The sequence below is a fragment of the Rhinatrema bivittatum genome, chromosome 3 (genome assembly GCF_901001135.1).
Source record: "Rhinatrema bivittatum chromosome 3, aRhiBiv1.1, whole genome shotgun sequence".
Lineage (NCBI taxonomy): Eukaryota > Metazoa > Chordata > Amphibia > Gymnophiona > Rhinatrematidae > Rhinatrema > Rhinatrema bivittatum.
Window position 1 is genome coordinate 453,299,351 of NC_042617.1, and position 21,990 is coordinate 453,321,340.

Here is a 21,990-nt window from a genome sequence, read left to right on the forward strand (position 1 = left end):
TGATCGTTTCTTTTTTGTACCCGATATATTAACGAATTTAGAAATATCATACGATATTTAAATTCGTTAGAAAAACGATTCACATCCCTACAGCTTGAATTATCTTCTTGGATTGCCCATTTACTTTTCATGGCCTGTTATCAGATATTCAGAAAGAATATGGTTGATTGACAAGATGCCACTGTGTAACAAAGATGGTAGTAGGGATTCGTTTTATGTATGCATAGCATTGCTACACAAGTTTCTTATGTAGCTGCATCTAAAATATTATAAGACCAATCCTTGACCTGCAAATGAAACCACTGGTGGCACAGGTGAAACTTGCAGTTGATGAAGTTGAGATGTTGACCTTTCTTCTCTCATTCTTTTCCTTTTGTACTTGTGTTCACTTGGTTTCTAATTTATGGATGGCCAAGTGACTGAGCTGCCTGCATCAGATCCTGTTCAAACCATGTCCTCCCATCTGTTGAGGTCTGCCTTACAGTTTTTAAGGCTATACTTGAGGATGTCTTTGAATCTGAGGTGTGGTCTTCTCTGTATCCATTTTTCAATTACCCATAGTTAAAAGAATTCTGGTGTCTTCCATCCTTATGATATCACTTGCCCAATGAAGTTGAGCTTTTACCACCATTTTCTCCATGCAAAAAATGTGGCACCTTTCAAGGACTTCTCTGTTAGAGATCCTGTCTTGTCATCTGTCTTGAGGAAGCAACAAAGTGGTGGATGCCACAAGAAGTCTTTTTCAAGTCTTTATTGATGGAGACGTGCAATATCATATACAAGTGCCCGACTCTGGCCGAGTTTCGCCACCAATGGTGGCTGCCTCAGGGGCTACAAACAAACATGTAAATAAATTTAATAAAACATGAAAACATCTAAAAAACATAAAATCATTAAAACGCAAATATTAATAAAATCAATACAAATATAAATATGTAAAATCAACAAAATGAATAATAAGAACTCCTCATTAAATACATACAAACTAATAAATGAAGGACTTAGAGTGACATGAAGCAAAATTAAATTGGAAATGTGGATAGAGCCAGTTAGCAACATCAATATGAACAGGACTATCTGCATAATTTAGAACTAGTAGGATACTACCTTGTAAGTCAGAGAGTAGTTGGGTGATGGTCAAAGTAAATTCCACCATGCACATGTGTCTAAAAAATATCAAACAAATGGTCTATAATAATTAACATAAGAAACAACGGTTGCACCTCTCCAATAATAAAATATATCAACAATCTGGATGGTACTCAGCAACAAATTAAAATAGAACCCCCATTATTTTAATAAAATAGAACCCCCATTATTTTAATAAAAATGAGAATAAAAATTGAAATTAAATGACAATAAAAATTATTATGTATGTGAATTATTATTAAAATGCGTAAAAAATGAATTGTGTATCTATCAATTAATAAAGCCAATGCATCTAATTGGATAAAATAGTATGAATCAAATGAAAAACTAGAGTAGTTATTGACAAAATATCTTCTACACAACGTTTCGAACCGTTATTGGGAAAATTATTTGTCATCCAAAATTTAATGTAAATAATGCAAAGCACAGATCCTATAATTTTGGATGACAAATAATTTTCCCAATAACGGTTCGAAACGTTGTGTAGAAGATATTTTGTCAATAACTACTCTAGTTTTTCATTTGATTCATACTATTATGGGCTAGAGGTCTGTAGACATCAGTATGGTAGTTCTATTGCCTGTCTCTAGGATAATCCACCATGCCTCATCTCCTTTGTGTTCTTTGTATTTCTGTTACCTTCATGTTATTCTTCATAAAAAGTGCTACTTCTCTCACCTTTTCCTTTCTGATCAGAGTATGGCGTGTGGTGTGACTATATCCCAGTAATGGTTGTCATTGCACCATATCTCTGGCATAGTGATAAAATCTACATAAGAGCATAAGATTTGCCATTCTGGGTCACACCAAAGATCCATCAAGCCCAGTATCCTGTTTCTAACAGTGGCCAATCCAGGTCACAGTCACCTAGCAGGATCCCAAAAGGTAGATGGATTCTATGCTGCATATCCCAGGGATAAGCAGAGGATTTCCCCCCAAGTCCACTTTAATAATGGTTTATGGACTTTTCTTCCAGGAGCATGTCCAAACGTTTTATAAATCCAGTACAAAAGATAATTTCTCCTATTTGTCTTAAAAATATCACCTAGTAACTTCATTGAATGTCCCCTAGACTTTGTACCTACTGAAAAAGTAAACAACTGATTTGCGTTTATCTGTTAGAACAGTGGTTCTCAACCTTTTTTCTGTCGGGACACACCTGACAGATGGTTCTCACATGCGTGACACACTGACCCATGATCGTCACAGGGCTAGATGTAAATGTACAGTTTGCATCCATGGGAACCCCTCTGATCCACAATAATGGATGTAAAGCAGAATTATGACATTCCCCATTCAACTCACTCTACAAAAAAGATATTCTGGTTCTGGTGTCATCTCAGTAACAGCAACTCAAACTCCTTCTACTTTCAGGCTCAATAGCCCTACTTATGAAAAGACAGCAGTTTACCACCAATGCATGTCCTCTTGAGAAAACGCAACAAATAAGACTGATAAAACACTTACATGCTAGTAAAATATCTCTGTAACAGACACAGAACCGACCTAACATACTCCCAGGATCTGTAGTAATGCACATAAACTAATCCACACACAGTTACACCTGTATTGTGGAATACACTCAAACAGGAGCAACCCTATCTATGAAAAGGCAACACTACAAATATTAAATCAGGCCCTAAAAACCAATACACCTCTTATTAGGAAAACAGAACTAGCAAGCAGCTATAGATCCCCACACAGAAATAATTGTAAAACTATACTAATAAGCAGAATAAATGTTTCACAACAACTATGAACAGAATAACATCCAACAATTAAAAACTCATAAAAACTATTAAAAATTCTCCAAACACCAATAAAATATTTCAAAAAAAGCAGACACATCACATAATATTAAATAATTAAAATAGCAGTCAATCAAGAAAAATAAACTTTAAAAGCCACCTTTACTTACCCCCTCCAGCAGCTCTCCTACTCCTCTTCCATGCAGGCTGTAGCACACACCAGAAGCAGCAGTAGTGGCTAAGCTCTATACTCATGGTCCTCTTCCTTAGGGCCCATGTCTCTCTCTCACACACACACACACACACACCAGTCATGCCCCCATGACCAGTTTCTGTCTCTCACACACCAATCATCTCCCAGTCTTTGACAAACACACCAGTCACCTTCCTGAACAGTTTCTCTCATGCCATACACACACACACACAGGCTTCCCACTCCCGTGTTCCACTTACATATATGGGCTTCTCACTCTCATAATCACTTTCTCTTTCTCACATACACTCACCAGTCTCTCACTCCCATGCTTGTTCTCTCCACATGCACAGGCTTCTCATTCCCATAATCACTTTCTTTCTCTCCCACATAAACACACACCAGTCACCTGATCTCTCTCATGCATACACACACACAGGCTTCCCACTCCCATGTTCTCTTTCAGATATACAGGCTTCTCACTCCCATGCTGTATCTCACACACTCCCAGCTTTCTCACTCCCATGCTCACTCTTCACATGCACAGGCTTCTTATTCCCATAATCACTTTCTTTCTCTCTCTCCCATACACACAAACACACACCAGTCACCTGATCTCTCTCATGCATATACACACACACATAGGCTTCCCACTCTCATGTTCTCTTTCAGATATACAGGCTTCTCACTCCCATGCTGTGTCTCACACACACACACAGGTTTCTCACTCCCATGCCCACTCTTCACCTGCACAGGCTTCTCATTCCCATAATCACTTTCTCTGTTACACACACACACACACACACACCCAGTCTCTCTCTCATTTCCATGCTCGCTCTCCACGTGCACAGGCTTCTCATTCCCTGAATCACATTCTCTCTCTCACATTCACATACACACCAGTCACACCGTCACCTTACCAACCAGTCTCTCTCATATACATGCACACACACAGGCTTCCCACTCCCATGCTCTCTCTCACATAATCAGGCTTCTCACTCCCATGCTTTCTTTCACATACACCCCCACAACACCAGGCTTCTTACTCCCATGCTTTCTCACATACCCAGATTTCTCACTTCCATGCTTTTTCTCTCTCTCTCACACACACATCCCTGACTGTCTCACACTCTCACATACACATCAGTCATCTCCTTGAGCAGTCACTTTCATTGTCTCTCACATATACACATACATCAGCTCTCTGACCAGTTTCTCTCAATCACACACATACTCTCGTTCAAATACATTCTCTCACTTACACACAGGCAGGCTGGCTGGCTGGCTGTTTCTCTCTCTTTCTGTCACTCACTTCCTCCCCCCCCCCCCCCCGAGCACAAACGGTAGCTGCTCCTCCTCCTCCAGCCCCCACAGGCCAAGAAGGAAGAATTCCATCGATCGCGGGAGGCTCATGCTGCTCTCTCCTTTCCCTTCCGCTTTCTCCCCCAGAGCAGGAAGATCAGCTGCCTCTCCTGCTGCCACCGGACTCCTGCTATCTTCGGGCGTCGGGCCGTATGGTCCGCCGAACTTCCTGTCGGGGGGGGGGGGTAGCGGAAGCGCAGCGCACAACGTCCGCTTCCTCCCTCCCCCCAAAGCAGGAAGATCGGCGGACCATACGGCCCGACGCCCGAAGATAGCAGGAGGCCGGTGGCAGCAGGAGAGGCAGCTGATCTTCCTGCTTTGGGGGAGAAAGCGGAAGCTGTGCGCGACGCTTCCGCTCCCCCACCCCAAGCAGGAAGATTGACGGACCATACGGCCCGACGCCCGAAGATAGCAGGAGGCCGGTGGCAGCAGGAGAGGCAGCTGATCCTCCTGCATTGGGGGGAGGAAGCGGAAGCTGCACGCGGCGCTTCCGCTCCCCCCCCCGAACAGGAAGACCGGTTGGCCATACGGCCGCAGCAGCGCTTCCCCATGTGTGCCGTGATGGCGCGCGAGGCGTGGGTTCTCTTGCGGCACGGCCTTTCTTCTTCCCGCGCACCACTTCCTGTTCCGGGTCCGGGGGGGAATGCAGGCGCGGGAAGAAGAAAAGGGCAGCCGCGGATGCCACAGCTTTTGTTTTTTTGTGCACCGCTGCCGTTCCCGCTGGGCTTGAACGTGCTGATAGCCCGGCGGCAACGGCAGCAGGGAAGAACGAGCAGCGGGAGGGACCGGGAGCCACGCGACACACCTGCCGGTGCTTGGCGACACACTAGTGTGTCGCGACGCACCGGTTGAGAACCGCTGTGTTAGAACATAAGAACAAAAGAAATTACCATACTGGGTCAGACCAAGGGTCCATCAAGCTCAGCACCCTGTTTCCAACAGTGGCCAATCCACGCTACAAGTACCTGGCAAGTACCCAAACATTAAATAAATCCCATGCTACTGATGTCAGTAATAGCAGTGGCTAGTCTCTAAGGGGTAGATTTTCAAAGGATTACGCGCGTAACCCCCGAAAACCTACCCCTGTGCGTGCCGAGCCTATTTTGCATAGGCTCAGCGGTGTGCGCAAGCCCCGGGACACACGTATGTCCCGGAGCTTTCAAAAATGGGCGGTCCGGGGGCGGGGGTAGCGCGCACAAATGTACCCTGCGAGTGTAGGATTTAAAATCGGCCCCTATGTCAACTTGATTAATAGTTAATGAACTTCTCCTCCAAGAACTTATCCAAACCTTTTTTAAATCCAGCTACACTAACTGCAGTGCCACATCCTCTAGCAGCAAATTACAGAGCTTAATTGTAGGTTGAATGAAAAAGAATTTTCTCCGATTAGTTTTAAATGTGCCACATACTAACTTCATGCCTAGTCTATTATCCAAAAGAGTAAATAACCGATTCACATGCTCACTGTGCCTAGTCAAAGTTCCAGAAACTTTGACATACGTTTTCTGTGCCAGGCTCCATCCAATTATGTCACCCATGTGTGAGGTCTAACATGATGCTGTTCTTGGAAAACACCTGTTATAGGTAAGCAACTCTGCTTTATCCATGATGATGCCTAGATTCTTTTCCTGGGTAATGGCTCCCAATGTAGATCCTTGCATTTTGTAGCTATAATTTAGGTTATTCTTACTTAACCCCAAATATTCAAATTTTATCAGGATAACCTGTGAGTTATGAAGCTAAATGCCTCTGAATATAGACCATATAGTAATAGAATATAACTATAGTATAGGATTTAGCTATAAATTGTGCGAGTTAAAACTGTCACATTATTCTCCCAGTACCACTAGATTTACTTTAACTGAAATTGAACACCTAATGTTCCTGACAAGACTGAGAAAAAAAAATCCTAAGGGAAAAATGCACTGTTCAGAGAATGTGCAAGGATCTCACTAGGTGATTCCAAATCATTACCTCATACAACCAGGAGATTGGGAGATAGGAAGGAAGAGAAGGGGAGGGAGGAGTCGTGGCGGGGGTTCTGGCAAGAAATGCTAAGAGGTTAATCTCACTTGCCCCAAATTTGTGGTCTAATGAATAATAGCCTTCTCACAGTCCCTATACAAACCCTTGAGTCTGCCTACTACCCAACAGTAGGAAGGGCAGCTTGCAGGGGATTATAATAGTCCAGGAGAGGGGTTTGGGGGAAAAAAGCATTTTTCTTAAAGCTTTTATAAATAGTGCTGAATAGTTTACAGCAACGCTATGACATCATCATATCTTTCATCTTGCAAGGCATCTTCAGCAACTACTGTATGATTCTTCCTAGAATTTTGTATTTTTAGTTCCTCTCCCCTTAGATATTCAATAATGTGCTATTCCTCCCATTACTTATCAGGGACAAAATCAAATGTCCAGTTTTGACTCTATTAACTTTTTTATACTAAACAAAGACATTTTTGCACATACTTATGTAATTTTCATGTTTAATTTAAAAATTATCTTCTTCTTTGAATTTATATTTTGTATAGGCCTAATTCTGAATTCGCAAGTTTTTGATATTCATCTAAAGATATTTAAATTTTACGGCTCCAAAGTGTTTCTTAGAAAGATTTTTCCATTAATATAAAAGTTAACAAGTTAAAATATATGGAGGTTCCCAAGTCCTGCGTAGCTTAGCTGGCATATTTTACATACTGCACATTCTGATGATTGGGGATTCCAGCCCTCAACACACACAGACACATGCACACATGTACATACATGTACACACACATACACATCCCATGACAGCTCCTTGTGATCTTGGGCAAGTCACTTCACTCTTCATTGCCTTAGATACAAACATAAAGTGTGAGCCCTCTGGGGACAGGGAAATACCTACAGTACCTGAGTGCGATCCACGTTGAAGTACCTGAAAAGCGGAATATAAATCAAATAAATGCACATATAACAAAAAAAAAAAACAAGTTTAATTGATTTTCTTTACACTTTTGTCTGTGTGTCTGTAACAAAACGATGAGATTTCTCAGGTGAGTGAGAGTCTCGCATGCCCTTTTTAAAAAATTGCAAGGTGAAACAAAGGTGAAACATGAAATGTCATACACAGACCTATTTGTTTCATTTTTCTCCTAGGAGCTGCTCACTTTCTGATAAAAGAGTTGTCTTACCATAATTTGGATCTGGAGCGGAATCGGCAAGAGGAACTTGGTATGAAACCCCAAGACATCTGGCCTTTCATTGTCATTGCCGATGATTCCTGTGTCATGTGGAATACTGTGGACATTGATTATACTGGAGAGAGAAACAGGTAATGGAGGCATTGATACATTTTTTCCTTTCAACACTCTAGTAACTTTTAAGGGCTATTAATAAATCTAGTAAATACATCTAAATGCTGTAAGTCTTTTACGGCAAAATAGATGCACTTAGCGCTAGTTGCTTCAAGACATGCAAACTATAGGGTTTTTTTTTCTTCGTCTTCACTGTTAAAGCATAAGAACAAATTTCGTAGGCATAAAATGTATTAGTTATAGGTTTCATTTTAAGTAGTCACAAAAACATGCTGTTCACAGGTTAAGGTCAAAAGTGCAAGACAGGGCGCTTTGAGATGAAACAAAAACCTTGCAGTCCATTTTCTTGTTTCTGTGATGTATGTATTGGTCTAATGCTGTAAGAAAACATCCTGCTAAGTGCTAGGACCCATTGGCAGTGAGCATGTTCAACTGTACTTCTCTTTGTATGTACTGTTTTCCTTGTGCTTTGATGGAGCAGAAGATTTATAATGCAAGACATTTCCCTTTTAATGGGAAGTTATAAAAAGAGGCATCATTTGATTCTGGTTTTTTGAACTTTGATTGCAGTGTCTGGGAGACAGGTCCTCAAACCGGTGCTCATAGATACAGTACATAGTTTATTTCATGATACAGTCTAATGATTTGCTGAGAATCTGGGATTTTCTTCCGTTCGTGAATTGATACAAGACTCATATATTGGATTTGGTATTGATCATGATATTGATATCCTGCTGAGTTGTAAGACCATTGGAAACTGCGCAAATTGTGTCCCTGCTCTTCTCACTGTGCTTCCTGTTCTTGGTACAAGATAAAGGGAATCGACCAGATTGTCAAGATAAAACTGGCAGGAGGGGTGGGGGGGGGGGGGGGGGGGGGGGGGGAAGGGGTAATTTTGATCCAGGATCTAACTTTCATCTTCACAGCTGTGATATTGCTATTGCATGGACTTTTGGTATATGGCTTCATTTGGGATGTAGTGAATATCAGGATGCATACATTTATTGGTCCAGAACTGTTGATCAGGATTTTAGCTATTGCACATAGGATTCCCATTACAACATACATTCCCATTACAACATAAGATAGAAATTGTTCTGGGGTTTTTTCCCCTCAAAAATCTTCAAGATTTTCAGAATAGCGGACAACTCAAATACCCTGATATGTATTACACTTTTGTGATCCTTTGAGATCCTACATAAAGTTTAGTGACAAAATCAATATGTTAAATTATTTGCCTGCATCTTTGGGCTGAATTTTCAAAATTATTTTTCACACAAATCTGGGGCAGGGATTTACGCACTTACTTTTCTATTTTAAAAATGTAATGTAATGTAATGTAAGTTACCCCGCACATTACACCTTCCAAAGTGGAGGTATAAATTTGTGTGCATGTGTGTACTCGGTCAATTACCTGAATTCTTTGAAAGCAAACTTATACATGTAAATTCACTTTGAAAATACTCAGTAAAGTCTGCATGTACAGTGTACACGCAGACTTTGCCGCTGTCCAGACTGTTTGAAAGTTATCTTCCCTAGACTAAGGTGAACTTCCAACAACAATGGTAACATGTTAACACATTACTGTTTGATGTCACCCTAGTAGAAGCCATAGTCTATTAAATATAACAGAAGATAACGAGGAGAAATACTGTACTTTTCCAAATATAGGGAAGATCAGCATAATAGGCTTCATAATGACACAAGCCAATATATTATGCTTTCTTAAATAGTGTTGTCTTGAATCTGTACAAATGATTAGCATCTCAGCATGAAATCATATTTGCTTATATTTCCACTTTTCTTAAATGCATATTTTGTAATAATTTGGGGAGCATAGATTTTAAGCTTTCCAAATTGGTAGAAATAATAGAGGTTTCAGTGTATTTTGTTCAGAGAGGTTTGTTTCTGTTATATTTTATTTCTTCAAACTTATGACAAAAAATGTAGTTATTTATTTAGTTATTTATAATGGATATAGAAAGTCTACACTCTCTTCCAAAATGTACACCCTTTGTAGCCTGGAAGTAAAAGGATTAGATCAGTATTTATTCCTACAGCAGCATTTATTACCCTACAACTGCCAAGTGAAAAATATATACCAGAACTCCTTAGAAAATGATGTAGAAATAAAACTGGAATGGCTTGGTTGGATAAATGCCCACCCACATTAACTTTTAAAATTCTAGTGTAACCATTTGCCTTCAAAAGCACATACCAAGTGGATTGACTTCACCTGTGTTAAATTGTACTGATTCACATGATGCTAGGATAAATTCATCCATTTCTATTGGCTTTCTTTTCAAAGGACCAATCATGAGTACCAAGGAGCTGTCAAAATAACTCTGGGACAAAGGTGTAGAAAGACAAGGTTCTGGGAATGAGTATAAAATAATTGCAAAGGCCTTGAATATCCCTCGGAGAACAGTCAAGACAATTATTAAGAAATAAAAGGTGTATGGCACCACTAGGACCCTGCTTAGATTAAACCAAATAAATAAATAAGCCATCTCTCCAAATTGGATGACTCAGAAGAAGGAGACTGATCAGGGAGGCAACTAAGAGGTCAATGACAAGAGGCCAAGACTGGTCAAAATATGCATGTGACTACAGTATCTCAAGCACTCCTCAAATCTGACTTATATGGTAGGGTGGTACGAGGAAGCCATTACTCAAGAAAGCCCACCTTGAATCCCATTTCAAGTATGCAGAGGAACCCTCGGGAGATACTGTGGCCATGTGGCAAAATGTTTTGTGGCCAGAATTCAAAGTGTTGTGTTTTGTGCACACCCAACACAGCATGTCACCCAGAAAACACATCCCTACTATGAAGTATGGTGGGGCAGCATCATGTTATGGGGATCTTTTGCATCAGCAGGGTCTGGGGTACTTTTCAGGATAGAAAAGACAATGATTGGAGAAAAGTACAGAAAGGTCCTAGAGGAAAACTGCTGCCCTCCGCAAGAAAGCTGAAACTGGTACAGAATTTCACCTTTCTGCATGATCGTGACCCGAGGTGCACATCCAAAGCTACACTAGAGTGGCTAAGAAACAAAAAAAGTAAATGTCCTGGAATAGCCCAGTCAGAGCCCCAAGCTCAATCCAAAAGAAAGTCTGTGGCATGACTTGAAGATTTCTGTCCATCAGCAATCCTCTAAGAACTTGATAGAGCTTGAACAGTTTTGTAAAGAATAATAATCTAATATTAACAAGTCTAGGTATGCAAAGTTGGTAGAGACCTTTTCCAACAGATTCACAGCTGTAATTGCTGGCAAAGAAGCTTCCATCAAGTTTTGACTCAGGGGGGTGGCGACTTCTCTAAGTTCTGTTTTTTGAATATGTATATGCTTTGTACCCCTCCCCCCCCAAAATAAAAATTGACCTTGAAAGGTGTGGAGAATAATATGTAGAAAAATCTCCTCATTTAAATGCATGCAAGTCTGACAATTTTAATTTGAAACGTGTTCAAGGGGTTACAGACTTTAGGTAGTCACTGTATAAATATTTGATATTCTGCCTTTTCTTGGTAAGCACAAAGCAGATTACATAAAAATGTTAGAAGAACATTGAGCATGTAAGGAATGCATATGTATAGATATGATATACAGATAAGGGTTAGATTGCAAGTAAGGTATCTTGGTATATAAATAGGAAAGCAGTGTGATACATTGGATAGCAATAAAGAAGTGGGTAAACTGGATATAAACAATGCATATAATTAAGAAAGAAGTAAAATATTAAGAAACGTTGGATAGAAGCAACCTGGATGGGAATAATCCTTGTGGAACTCATGGCAAAAAAAGAGTTGAGTAGGCAGGTAGTAGAGAGCTGAGTTTCTACTGTGGAGTCCAGGGGAAGGCCTGGCTAAACAGCCATACTTTGACTTTTTTCTAGAAGGTGAGATACGTTCCAGGCACAGCATCAGAGGTATCTTTTACCATATTTTAGGGGCAGGACAGCTGAATGCACAAAGTTTTGGGTCTGTTAGTCTAGCTGAAGCCAGTAGAGGGGAGGGTAGAAGGGCCTGTTGTGAGGATCAAACTTCCAACAGGGGGAGTGTAATGGAATAGAAGTTGGGGAAGATATTCAGGAAGCAGTTGATTCATGCATTTGAAGACAAAGCAAAGTGTTTTAAACTTTATCCCGCTGTTAAACGGGAGCCAGTGTAGCTGATGCAAAATTGTCTTTATATAAGTCATTGGATTTAGCCCCTACCAAAAGTTTAGCTGCCGTTCTTTCCAAAAGTTTGAGGTGTTTGAGATTGTGCTCTGGAAATTACTAAAGAGATATCTTTTGCCAGTTTAGATATGCATACAGTTACACCATATTTGAAATGATTGCTAGATAGCTTTGTGAACGCAATGCTTATACTGTTGAGATATTCTAGAATGATGCATTCAGATATTACCCAAACATTTTTCCATTCAGATATGACCCAAAAGTTCCTTATTATAATTTACGTGCCCCTAATTTTCTGACACGGTATTTGTAGGATAGTATTTGCGAACCAGTGATATTGATGCTGTCATTATCATAAGACAAGGCATGCTGTAAGTACTGGGCAACTAGAAGCAGCCAAGGATGGTCATGGAAAAGATATTCTTTCCATTGAGAGCACTGACCTTTTCTCACAAGATGAGCTTATGATGAGCCAACCACTGTAACCAAAAGTGATTCTGAGTTTTGTCATGGAAATAGTTACATTCATGCTTCTGAGTGTGAAAAGCAGAGTAAGAATGTAAAACTTTTTAAAATCATTCATTAAGCACAAAGAAAAACATTTCTATTTGCATTCCAAGGTCCTCAAATCACTGACTGATCAATATTCAATAAGCTGGTGGTGAACAGAGACGTTGTCTGGATAAAGTTACCTAGATATCTTCAGCTGAATATTTAGCTGTTACCTGTTCCTGCTCTGTTGAATCAATTTTGATAGCTATCAGCACTTAATTTTAATTTATTTACTGCACTGAGGCAATGATTGGTCCCTGCACTGATAGCTATCCGTGAAGTGACAAATCCCCATTCTCGAGTGCAGGGACGCCAGGTCTCGCAGCGATTCTCCTTAGAAAACGGGGACAGAATGTTTTCCTCCTTGTTGTGGACGCCAGGTCTTGCAGCAATTTTCCTTAGAAAATGGGGACAGACTGTTTTCCTCTGTCCCTGTTTTCTAAGCGGCTGGCTTGCAGTGAAACACCAGCCGCTGTCGGGTTGGAGATAGAGATATCTTTACAGTTGGGACAGATGCATTTCTTGTTTAATATCTTTACAGGCCTTAGAGCCATAGTGCATGAAGGATAAGTTTACATTTACAGAATTCACAGTCATTTTGGATGGATTACAAGAATTTTAGTCCATTTTGCTTCTATAGGCTATTCAGCCAGCATACAGGATTTACAGCCAACTCGGACGGATTACAAATAGATTTCTAGTCCGTTCCTGTTTTGAACATTTCCTACAGGCTACACAGCCGGTAAGAGCCGCAGATGAAGATCAGACTGGACGGTTCAACTCTGCACGGTTGAACACGTTGCCAGGCTTGCTAATACTACCACAACAAAAACCACCCAATATTCATTGGGAATTTTTCTTTTTATAATTAGTTTAAAAAAAAGTTAAAAAATATAATCGAGACCTATGATTATAAACGAAAATGGAAAGACCGCAATACAAATAATAATGTGGTAAATTCCTAACCAATTTTAGTGTGGGCTATTAAGTTATAAGCCCCCCTAATCAATATATGAGGTCTGGATTAATTATAAAAAGAAAAATTCCCAACAAATATTGGGTGGTTTTTGTTGTGGTAGTGTTATGAAATACACCTAATTGGCAGTTTCATTAAGTAACATTGTTAGGCTTGCTAATACGGCATCTTACAAAATATTGCATATTTGATATATTTTCTCATTTTTGGATATTCACTGAGTCAACTGGAATAATTAATTAAGTGGTGCCTTTTGCCTATTGATTTTGATACATAGGACCTACATAGTGCTCTTCTTTTGTGTTGATATGTAATAGTTTACCAGAGATTGGACTTTACTTTCTAGCTATTTTTCTTTGACATAAAAGAATGCTTGTTTTTTGGTTCTGCAAAGCTATGTGTAATGAAACTTGTACCTCAATGTATTTGATTCTTTGGACAGATCTGTCTTAAGCCATTTATAAGGAATAGTGATTCACTTTATACTCTCTGTGTTAAAATGCCTCTGATACATTTTAGGGAATATGCCTGGTCGGAAAGGAATGTTTCTTTGAAGCACATTCTGCAGCATATCGAAGGGACCCCAAACGTTGTGCATTATGCCTTGATTGGGATTCGGAAATGGTCAAGTAAAACAAAGAGTGGTGACATGAAAGAGCCATTCTCTCATTGCCATCTGCATGATTTTATCCTTCTAAATGTGGATCTGACACAGAATGTTCAATTCAACCAGAATAGGTGGGTAAATAGGGAATGATTCGTATGCACTGGAGCTTTGTATAAATGCATGTCAAACTGGCTGGAGTATTTCAGTGACAAACGTGTTGTAACATAGCTCTTGCTAGTGAGTGTAATTTATTTGAGCTCTTAACTAGGTAGAAGGCCAAGCATAAAATGCAAAAATGTTGTCTGGTATATCATCACCTTTCTTGTCCAGTCACCCAGCCCCACTCTAAACCTTGACATCATCATCTTCCCTCTTTCCCACTCCCTGCCATCATTACCTTCCCTCCCCTCACCTCCCTGCCATCACCTTTCCTCTCTCCCACATCCTGTGGCATATTCATCTTTCCCTCTCCCCACTCCCCTTGGCACATTTAGCTGCTTCTTCCAATCTTCCGAGCCACCACAAGTCTGAGCAGCACTTATCTGCTCTGCTGCTGCTTCCTCCTCTGCCGCTTTGCATCTACAATAGTAACAGCACAAGGACAGCGTGTCCTGCAAGAGAGACCTAGCAGAGAGGGAATCAGTAGCAGTAGGCACTGCTCTCTGACACCCCTGCTGACAGGAGGACATCCTGCAGGCTAGGAATGGAGAAAAATGCAAGGCTTCCAGCACCTCATCTTTTCATAGCCGGCCCTTCTCGCGGCACACCTGCAAATCAGTCATGGCACACTGGTTGGGAAACACTGCTTTAGAGGCCTGTATAGATATGGCTTCTTGACAGTATACATAATTCTGAGAAACAGAACTATGATGCCAGTATGAATTTGTAAATGCTGAGAATTAATTCATTGGATTATATTAATGTAGTAATGCAAATGCTACTAATGTAATCTGTAATGCTCAGATGTCAAGATAGCCACAGACAATGCTAATGGAAAATTAATATTTTCTTAAAAACAGATCTTCAGGTTTGAGTTTGTGACTTTGAGAGGAATCTTGATGAGGATTTCTTTGCCTGTTATACAAGTAAAACAATTTTCACAAATGAGAGAAAATGTCTTATCTGTCCTGATTAATAACTGTATTTTACTGTTTGGACCTATTGGTTTGCCAGATGGTATAGTGCCTATGACAAATAGTATGTGTGGAGATCCCTATGCTTCCTACTGAGAAGAACAGTCCATCTTTATAGAGGGAACAGAGATGTGGGAACCTGAGATGGTAAGCTCTCAGAGGATATAAACCCCTGCCATCATCTTAATGTTTGGAATTTTCAGTTAGCACTTTTAGGGGTAGCATATACTTTTGCTGCTCCTGTTTTAGTTATTTTTCCTTAAGTCAGCACCCTTGGGACTCTAAGGATGAGACTTGGGTAGGGTAAAGAAGAAAGTATACCGTTGTCTGAATTATCATACTTTTTGTTTAGGGGAAGGAAGTTTTCCACCCTTCCTTCCCCTGGTTTTAGTTTCCCCCTTTATTATGAATTTTCTTTTGCTATTTCTGAGTACCCTAGATCCCAAGGACTCAGTTCCTTTCCCATCTTGAGAAAATGGGGTCCCTCACAGAGAGAAAACCAATGGACCATCAGCATCCTTGTGGGAGAATGAGTTCTCATTCATTCCCAGGGAGAAGGAGTATTAGAAGCTGGAAGGAGAAAAGTGGCACTCACATGGGGTATCTACCATTACATCACCAGGATGTAGAGGAGAGGTACAAACTAGAGAGTGAGGAGAATACAGAGATATTGGACTAAATGTATGAGAAACGGGACTTTACACAAGCACATTCAAATTGGGTCAATATCCTATCCACCAGGTATTGAGAAGAAACTTAAAAACTACCCCAGTGATTTGGAAGGGAGAAATAATAAAATAATTAATTGACTTCTACAATGGAATAATTTGACTGGAAGCATAAGGCCACAAATTTATCGAAAATCTAAAACTATAAGATGGATTTGTAAAAAAACAAGTAAAAATTAAGTTGGCATCAGCTTCCTGTGTGATTATTAGTGCTGTATACAAGAGACTTCTAAATCTAAGTTAACTATTGAACAATGCTCAGGGCCAACAAGAAAAATTTGCCTCACTCCCCTCGACAGGGAATTCTGGACTTTCAGATTGGCTTAACATCAGTATAGGAAAGTTAAATAACTTAAGTCTTTATTTCAGATGTGTTCTTCGGGATCCTGTGATGTGACACTAGCCTAGGGTTTACATATGTTTGATGTATTTTGGTTATATGAACATCTAACAAAGATGTGGTTTAAAAACCACATAGTATTACATAGTATTCACTTCTATTATTCTCAGCTTTTCTGCACAATTTACTGAATACAATGTTTTTTTACTCCTTGTTAGATTTACATGTGATGATGTTGACTTCAATCTGCGAGCCCACAGCTCTGGCCTCCTTATCTGTCGTTTCAATCGCTTCAGTGTTATGAAAAAGCAGATTGTGGTGGGAGGGCACAGGTCTTTCCATATCAAATCAAAGGTGAGCACCCAAAACTGGTTATATAAAATACTAAAGGCCTGTTTTAATTACTGTTGCATGTATGGTGGTCTTTGCTGATATGTTGTTATTTGGCTATAATTTAGCTGGATATAAAAGAGGCGATTTGGGGGTGTTCCAGGGAGGGGTCCCGTTATCTGGCTAACTGGGATGAAAAATGTGTATATCTGGCTAAGTTATCCGGTCTCATAGGGCCATATAACTTTGATCTTAACCGGCTATATTAAAAAAAGAATATAGCCTGTTAAGTTATGCTCCCTTTAAAAAAAAAAATTATAATAATTGCAATCTGTCCCTTGCCTGTGTCCCACTACCTGAGTTGCTAAGGCCCTATGGGGCCAAACTAGTCACTAGGCACAGTTGCCTAACAGCAGAGGCATTCCCAGAAGTGCCGGTCCTAGATCGCAGGGAGACCAATGAGCAGGGGATGTAGGCAGGATGAACATTAGAGGAGAAGTTATGATTGGGAGGAAGAGAACTGGAGTCAGGTCATGCACACCAAGTGCATGACTCTGTACTTTTTGGCATTAAATCTTAACTGGCAATCACAAATACTACCAGAGTCAGGGAAAAGCTGAATGCACCAAGAGCAAAATACAAAAATTGAGCATCCAGAAAATACTTACTATTTCTTGCTAAAGTTACATAGCAAGCACAATATTTAAAGGACCATCATAACACCCACAGTGGTGGAACTAATGAAATTGTGTTCTGCACACATATTTTGGGTCATATATAATCACTGGTCTACACGGTTCATATCTTAGAACAAAATTTTTTTATAACTTTTCTAATTCAAGTTAAAAAGCACTTCCCTTAGTTATTAGTTGTCAAATCAAATCATTGAAGAAGGACCTGACATAACACTATGTTTAGAGGCCAAAACAGCTCTGCATCAGGGGTATTGGTGCTGCCATGATGTTTGAACAATACTATAAAAACTGGGGTTAACGGCTCAACACAGCATTACAGTGTGACGCAGAGCTGTTTTTAAATACTGTTTTTATCTCCACCACTTTCCTAAGATTATTCCTGAGTCTACCTCCTTTTAACCTTATCGCATGACCCCTCGTTCTGGAACCTCCTTTCCATTGAAACAGGCTCACCTCCTGTGCATAGAAACCTTGGAGATATTTGAATGTCTCTATCATATCTCTCCTATAGGTGCGATAAGATAGAGACATTTAAATACCATCCGATGGTGCTAAGGGTAACACCAACCCAGACATTCGAGACACCATCACCATTTGTATGTACCAGGTCCAGTATCACCCCTTCCCTTATGGTTTCTCATACCATTTGTTTGCGGCAAGCCCCTTGAAGGGAGTGCAAAATTTCTCTACTCACAAACAAGTCTGCCAATGAGATACTCCAATTAACATCCGGCAGGTTAAAATCTCCTACCAACACCAGCTCCCCTTTCTTGCCCACCTCGTGGATGCCTTCAGCCAGATCCTGTCCAGAATAAAGCTGGTATCCGTGTCTTTTGTATTTTTCACTATGAGCTGAATTCCTTTGCAGGCCACAAGGTTGACTCCTATATGAATCAGAATGATTTGTGGAGGGAGTGTGGTTCTCCCTCCAGATTAAAGTTGGTATCAATTGATCCCATTTAACTGCACATATTTGCAACCAGTGTACCATTTTGGTTTTAATCCTAAATGCTCTTATCATCTCCTTTCTACTGTTTATGTCTTGGCCCAAAACATGGGAATGGCCACAGATCTAAACTAACATTTGCTGATCCACCTGCTCTAACTTAGCTTTCCACTGTGCCCTGTTCTAACTTAGCTTTCTACTGTTGAGTAAAACTCCTGTCTCTGCCAGCACATTGCACCATCCTGTCTGATCTCTGAGCAACAGTAGTATACCAGCCTGGCTACCTTTCTTATATATCACCCCTTCTGTTGCGTGTCCCACCTGCGATAGGCCCGCGACCAGGCCTACTCAACCTTGCAGTTCTGCTCCCGGACCCGGACCATCTTTGCTTGCGGCTGTGGGCAGCCGCCTAGGCCCCCGAGCACCTTCTGCCTTCTTGGCTATTCCTGACTCCTCTGCGGACCTCCTCAGCTCCGGGCGGGTCTCCCCGCGTGGGCTGCGGGGAGACCCACCCGGAGGCTGTGGGGAGACGCCGTCGTCCGGCCTCCTGTGAGCCCTGGCTTAGGCGCTCGCGTGCCTTCTGAACCTTTAAAGGAGCTGCAGCGGGAAACTAGCCCGCGGCCCCGGATGATGACATCATCGGGCCCTGCTTTTTAAGGCGGGGCCCCGCCACTAGTTCTCTGCCTTGGCAACAGGTCTCCACGCTTATTCATGTGCTAGTTGCCCATCGTTCCTGGTTCCTGATCCTGACTTCGTTCCTGGTTCCTGATGGATTTATTCCCTGGCTTTGGCCCTTGCTACGCTGGACCACTCTCAGGACTGATTCTCTGGCTTTGACCCTTGCCTCGCTGGACAACGCTCAGGACTGATTCTTTGGCTTTGACCCTTGCTACGTTGTACCACACTCCATGCTTATTCATGTGCTAGTTGCCCATCGTTCCTGGTTCCTGATCCTGACTTCGTTCCTGGTTCCTGATGGATTTATTCCCTGGCTTTGGCCCTTGCTACGCTGGACCACTCTCAGGACTGATTCTCTGGCTTTGACCCTTGCCTCGCTGGATAACGCTCAGGACTGATTCTCTGGCTTTGACCCTTGCTATGTTGGACTATGCTCTGGACTGATTCTTTGGCTTGACTCTTGCTCTGCTCTGACTCATGTACCTTGTCTTGCTCAGCCGCCTGCCCTGACACCAGCTTGCCTTGACTATGCCTTGATCTCTACCTGGACTTAGCCTTTTGGCTTCGGCCTCTACTACCTGGGCACCCCCTGTCTACGCCCTGTTTCTATTGGCGCCTGGGTCTTTGGATCCCTGCCTCGTCCGGACCTATGTTGGCTCCGTCATACCTCTGCTGGTTCCCAGCAACCCTTGCACTTCATCTTCTTACACTATCAAATTTTGGACTCTTGCCATAGAATTGGCTTGGCAAGAGGATTGCCTTCGAGCTATTTATTTGGATGGTCTCTCATCCCAACTAAAACATGAACTCGCAGCCCATGAGTTACCTTCCTTTTTAGAGGATCTTATCACTCTGGCAGGCCGTATTGACCACCGCCTCCAGGAGCATCACTGTGAAGTTCATATACCCAGACGTCTTGCTGCGGAGTGTTCCCTTTCTCCACCTGCAGCAGGGTCCGTGATCAGTGGAGTCCCGCCATCTACCAAGACAGAAGAATCCATGCAGCTGGGTCAAGGGCACCTTACTCCGGATGAACGTCTTAGATAGAGGCATTTGGGTCTGTGCCTATACTGTGGGGATTCTGGCCACCACCTCCTGTTTGTCCTGTCCATCTGGGAAACTCCCGGGCCTAAGTTCAGTGGAGGTCCTGAACTTGGGCACTTCTACTCGGGCCCCTCAATTGTCTCTGCCACTCACCCTGACTTGGGACTCTCGCTCTTTCCCAACGTTGACTCTTAATAGATTCAGGAGCAGGTGAGAGCTTGATTCTAAAGGACCTGGTACACCTAGGCATCTCCACTCATACCATCGAGACACCATTACGCATCATCTCTATCCATGGTGAACCGCCACCCAGAAGGATTTCCCAAGTGATGGCACCTGTACGTCTTCTCACTGGAGCCCTACACGAAGAGGAGGCTGAACTCTTTGGGCTGGAGAAGTCCATCCATCCAGTGGTTTTGGGATTACCATGGCTCCAGCGCCACTCTCCCCAGTTTGATTGGGGAACCTTACAGCTTGTCGAGTGGAATCCAGCCTGTCATCAACGGTGTCTCAAGAAGATGGCACCTTCTCCTGTGATTCCCATTGTGGTGACTGCTTCTGGTCTTCTGCCTCCATATGCGGACTTCAAAGATGTATTTTCGAAGCAGAAGGCAGATATCCTCCCGCCTCTGCGTAAACTTGACTGCCCTATTGAGCTGTTGCCTGGTACCATGCCTCCTAGGGGTAGGACCTACCCGCTATCTGTGCCAGAAACCAAAGCTATGACTGAATACATTCAAGAGAACCTGGCTAAGGGTTTCATCCATCCGTCCACCTCGCAGGCTGGTGCGGGCTTTTTCTTCATCACGAAAAAGGATGGGTCTTTGAGACCATGTATAGATTACCGTAACCTTAATGCTGTAACCCGCAAGGACAGATGCCCATTACTGTTAATTTTAGAACTGTTCGACCGCCTCCAGGGCGCTACCATTTTCACCAAACTAGGTCTGCGAGGCGCCTATAATCTGGTTCGCATTCGCCCGGAGGATGTTTGGAAAACGGCATTTAACACTAGAGACGAGCATTATGAATACCTTGACATGCCTTTCAGACTTTGTAATGCTCCTGCGGTATTTCAACAAATGATTAATGAAATTCTTCGCGACCTCCTGTATACCAAGGTCATAGCATACCTAGATGATATCCTTATCTTCTCAAAAGACCTGACCACTCATTGAGCCAATGTCTGCACTGTACTCCAGCGCCTACGGGAAAATCATTTGTTTGCTAAGTTGGACAAATGTCTTTTTGAAAGATCCAACTTGCCTTTCCTAGGCTACATCATTTCCCAGCAAGGTTTTACCATGGACCCTAGTAAATTAAAGGGTATTTGTGACTGGCCCCGACCAGTGGGTCTTCGGGTGCTTCAAAGTGAACTACTTCTTTTTAGTAGCGCTCCTCATGGCTATGACTCAGAAAGGCAGCGACACAAAGAACTGGTCCTCAGAAGCTCTAGCTGCCTTCCAAGACCTCAAAAACGCCTTCCTTTCTTGTCCTTGTTTGCACCATCCAGATCCAAACCGCCCTTTCGTTGTAGAGGTGGACACCTCGGCTATAGGGGCTGGGGTGGTTCTGAGCCAGTACTCGACCCGAGGAGTTCTCCATCTATGTTCGTTCTACTCCCATACGTTCTCTCTTGCCGAACAAAATTATAGCATAGGGGACAGGGAGTTATTGGCGATTAAGCTTGCCCTCAAAGAGTGGCGCCCCTGGTTGGAAGGCGCTCAGTTTAAGTTCACCGTCTTTACGGATCATAAGAACCTCGAACACCTCAGACATGCCCAGCGTCTTAATGCTCGCCAGGCCCGCTGGGCATTATTCTTCTCTCATTTCAATTTCAAGCTCTGTTACCGTCCGGTGTAGAAGAACCTCTGAGCAAACGCTCTTTCTTGTTCTTTCAACCCTGAAGATGTTCAAGATTAGCCGAGTCACATTATAGACCCTGCCTGTATCTGCTGCGTATCCCACCTGTGGTAGGCCCGCGACCAGGCCTACTCACCCTTGCAGCTCTACTCCTGGTCCCGGACCATCTTCATT

At 42.1% G+C, this 21,990-nt stretch overlaps 1 protein-coding gene across 1 annotated transcript in view; it reads left to right on the top strand.

Moving 5' to 3' along the window:
* The window catches only part of GREB1 (growth regulating estrogen receptor binding 1), a 607,716-nt gene that overhangs the window by 535,956 nt on the left and 49,770 nt on the right, over positions 1-21,990 (top strand). Inside the window, 3 exon segments of the mRNA XM_029595920.1 lie at positions 7,588-7,762; positions 13,972-14,190; positions 16,479-16,614. Of these exon segments, the coding sequence (XP_029451780.1) occupies positions 7,588-7,762; positions 13,972-14,190; positions 16,479-16,614 (530 nt within the window).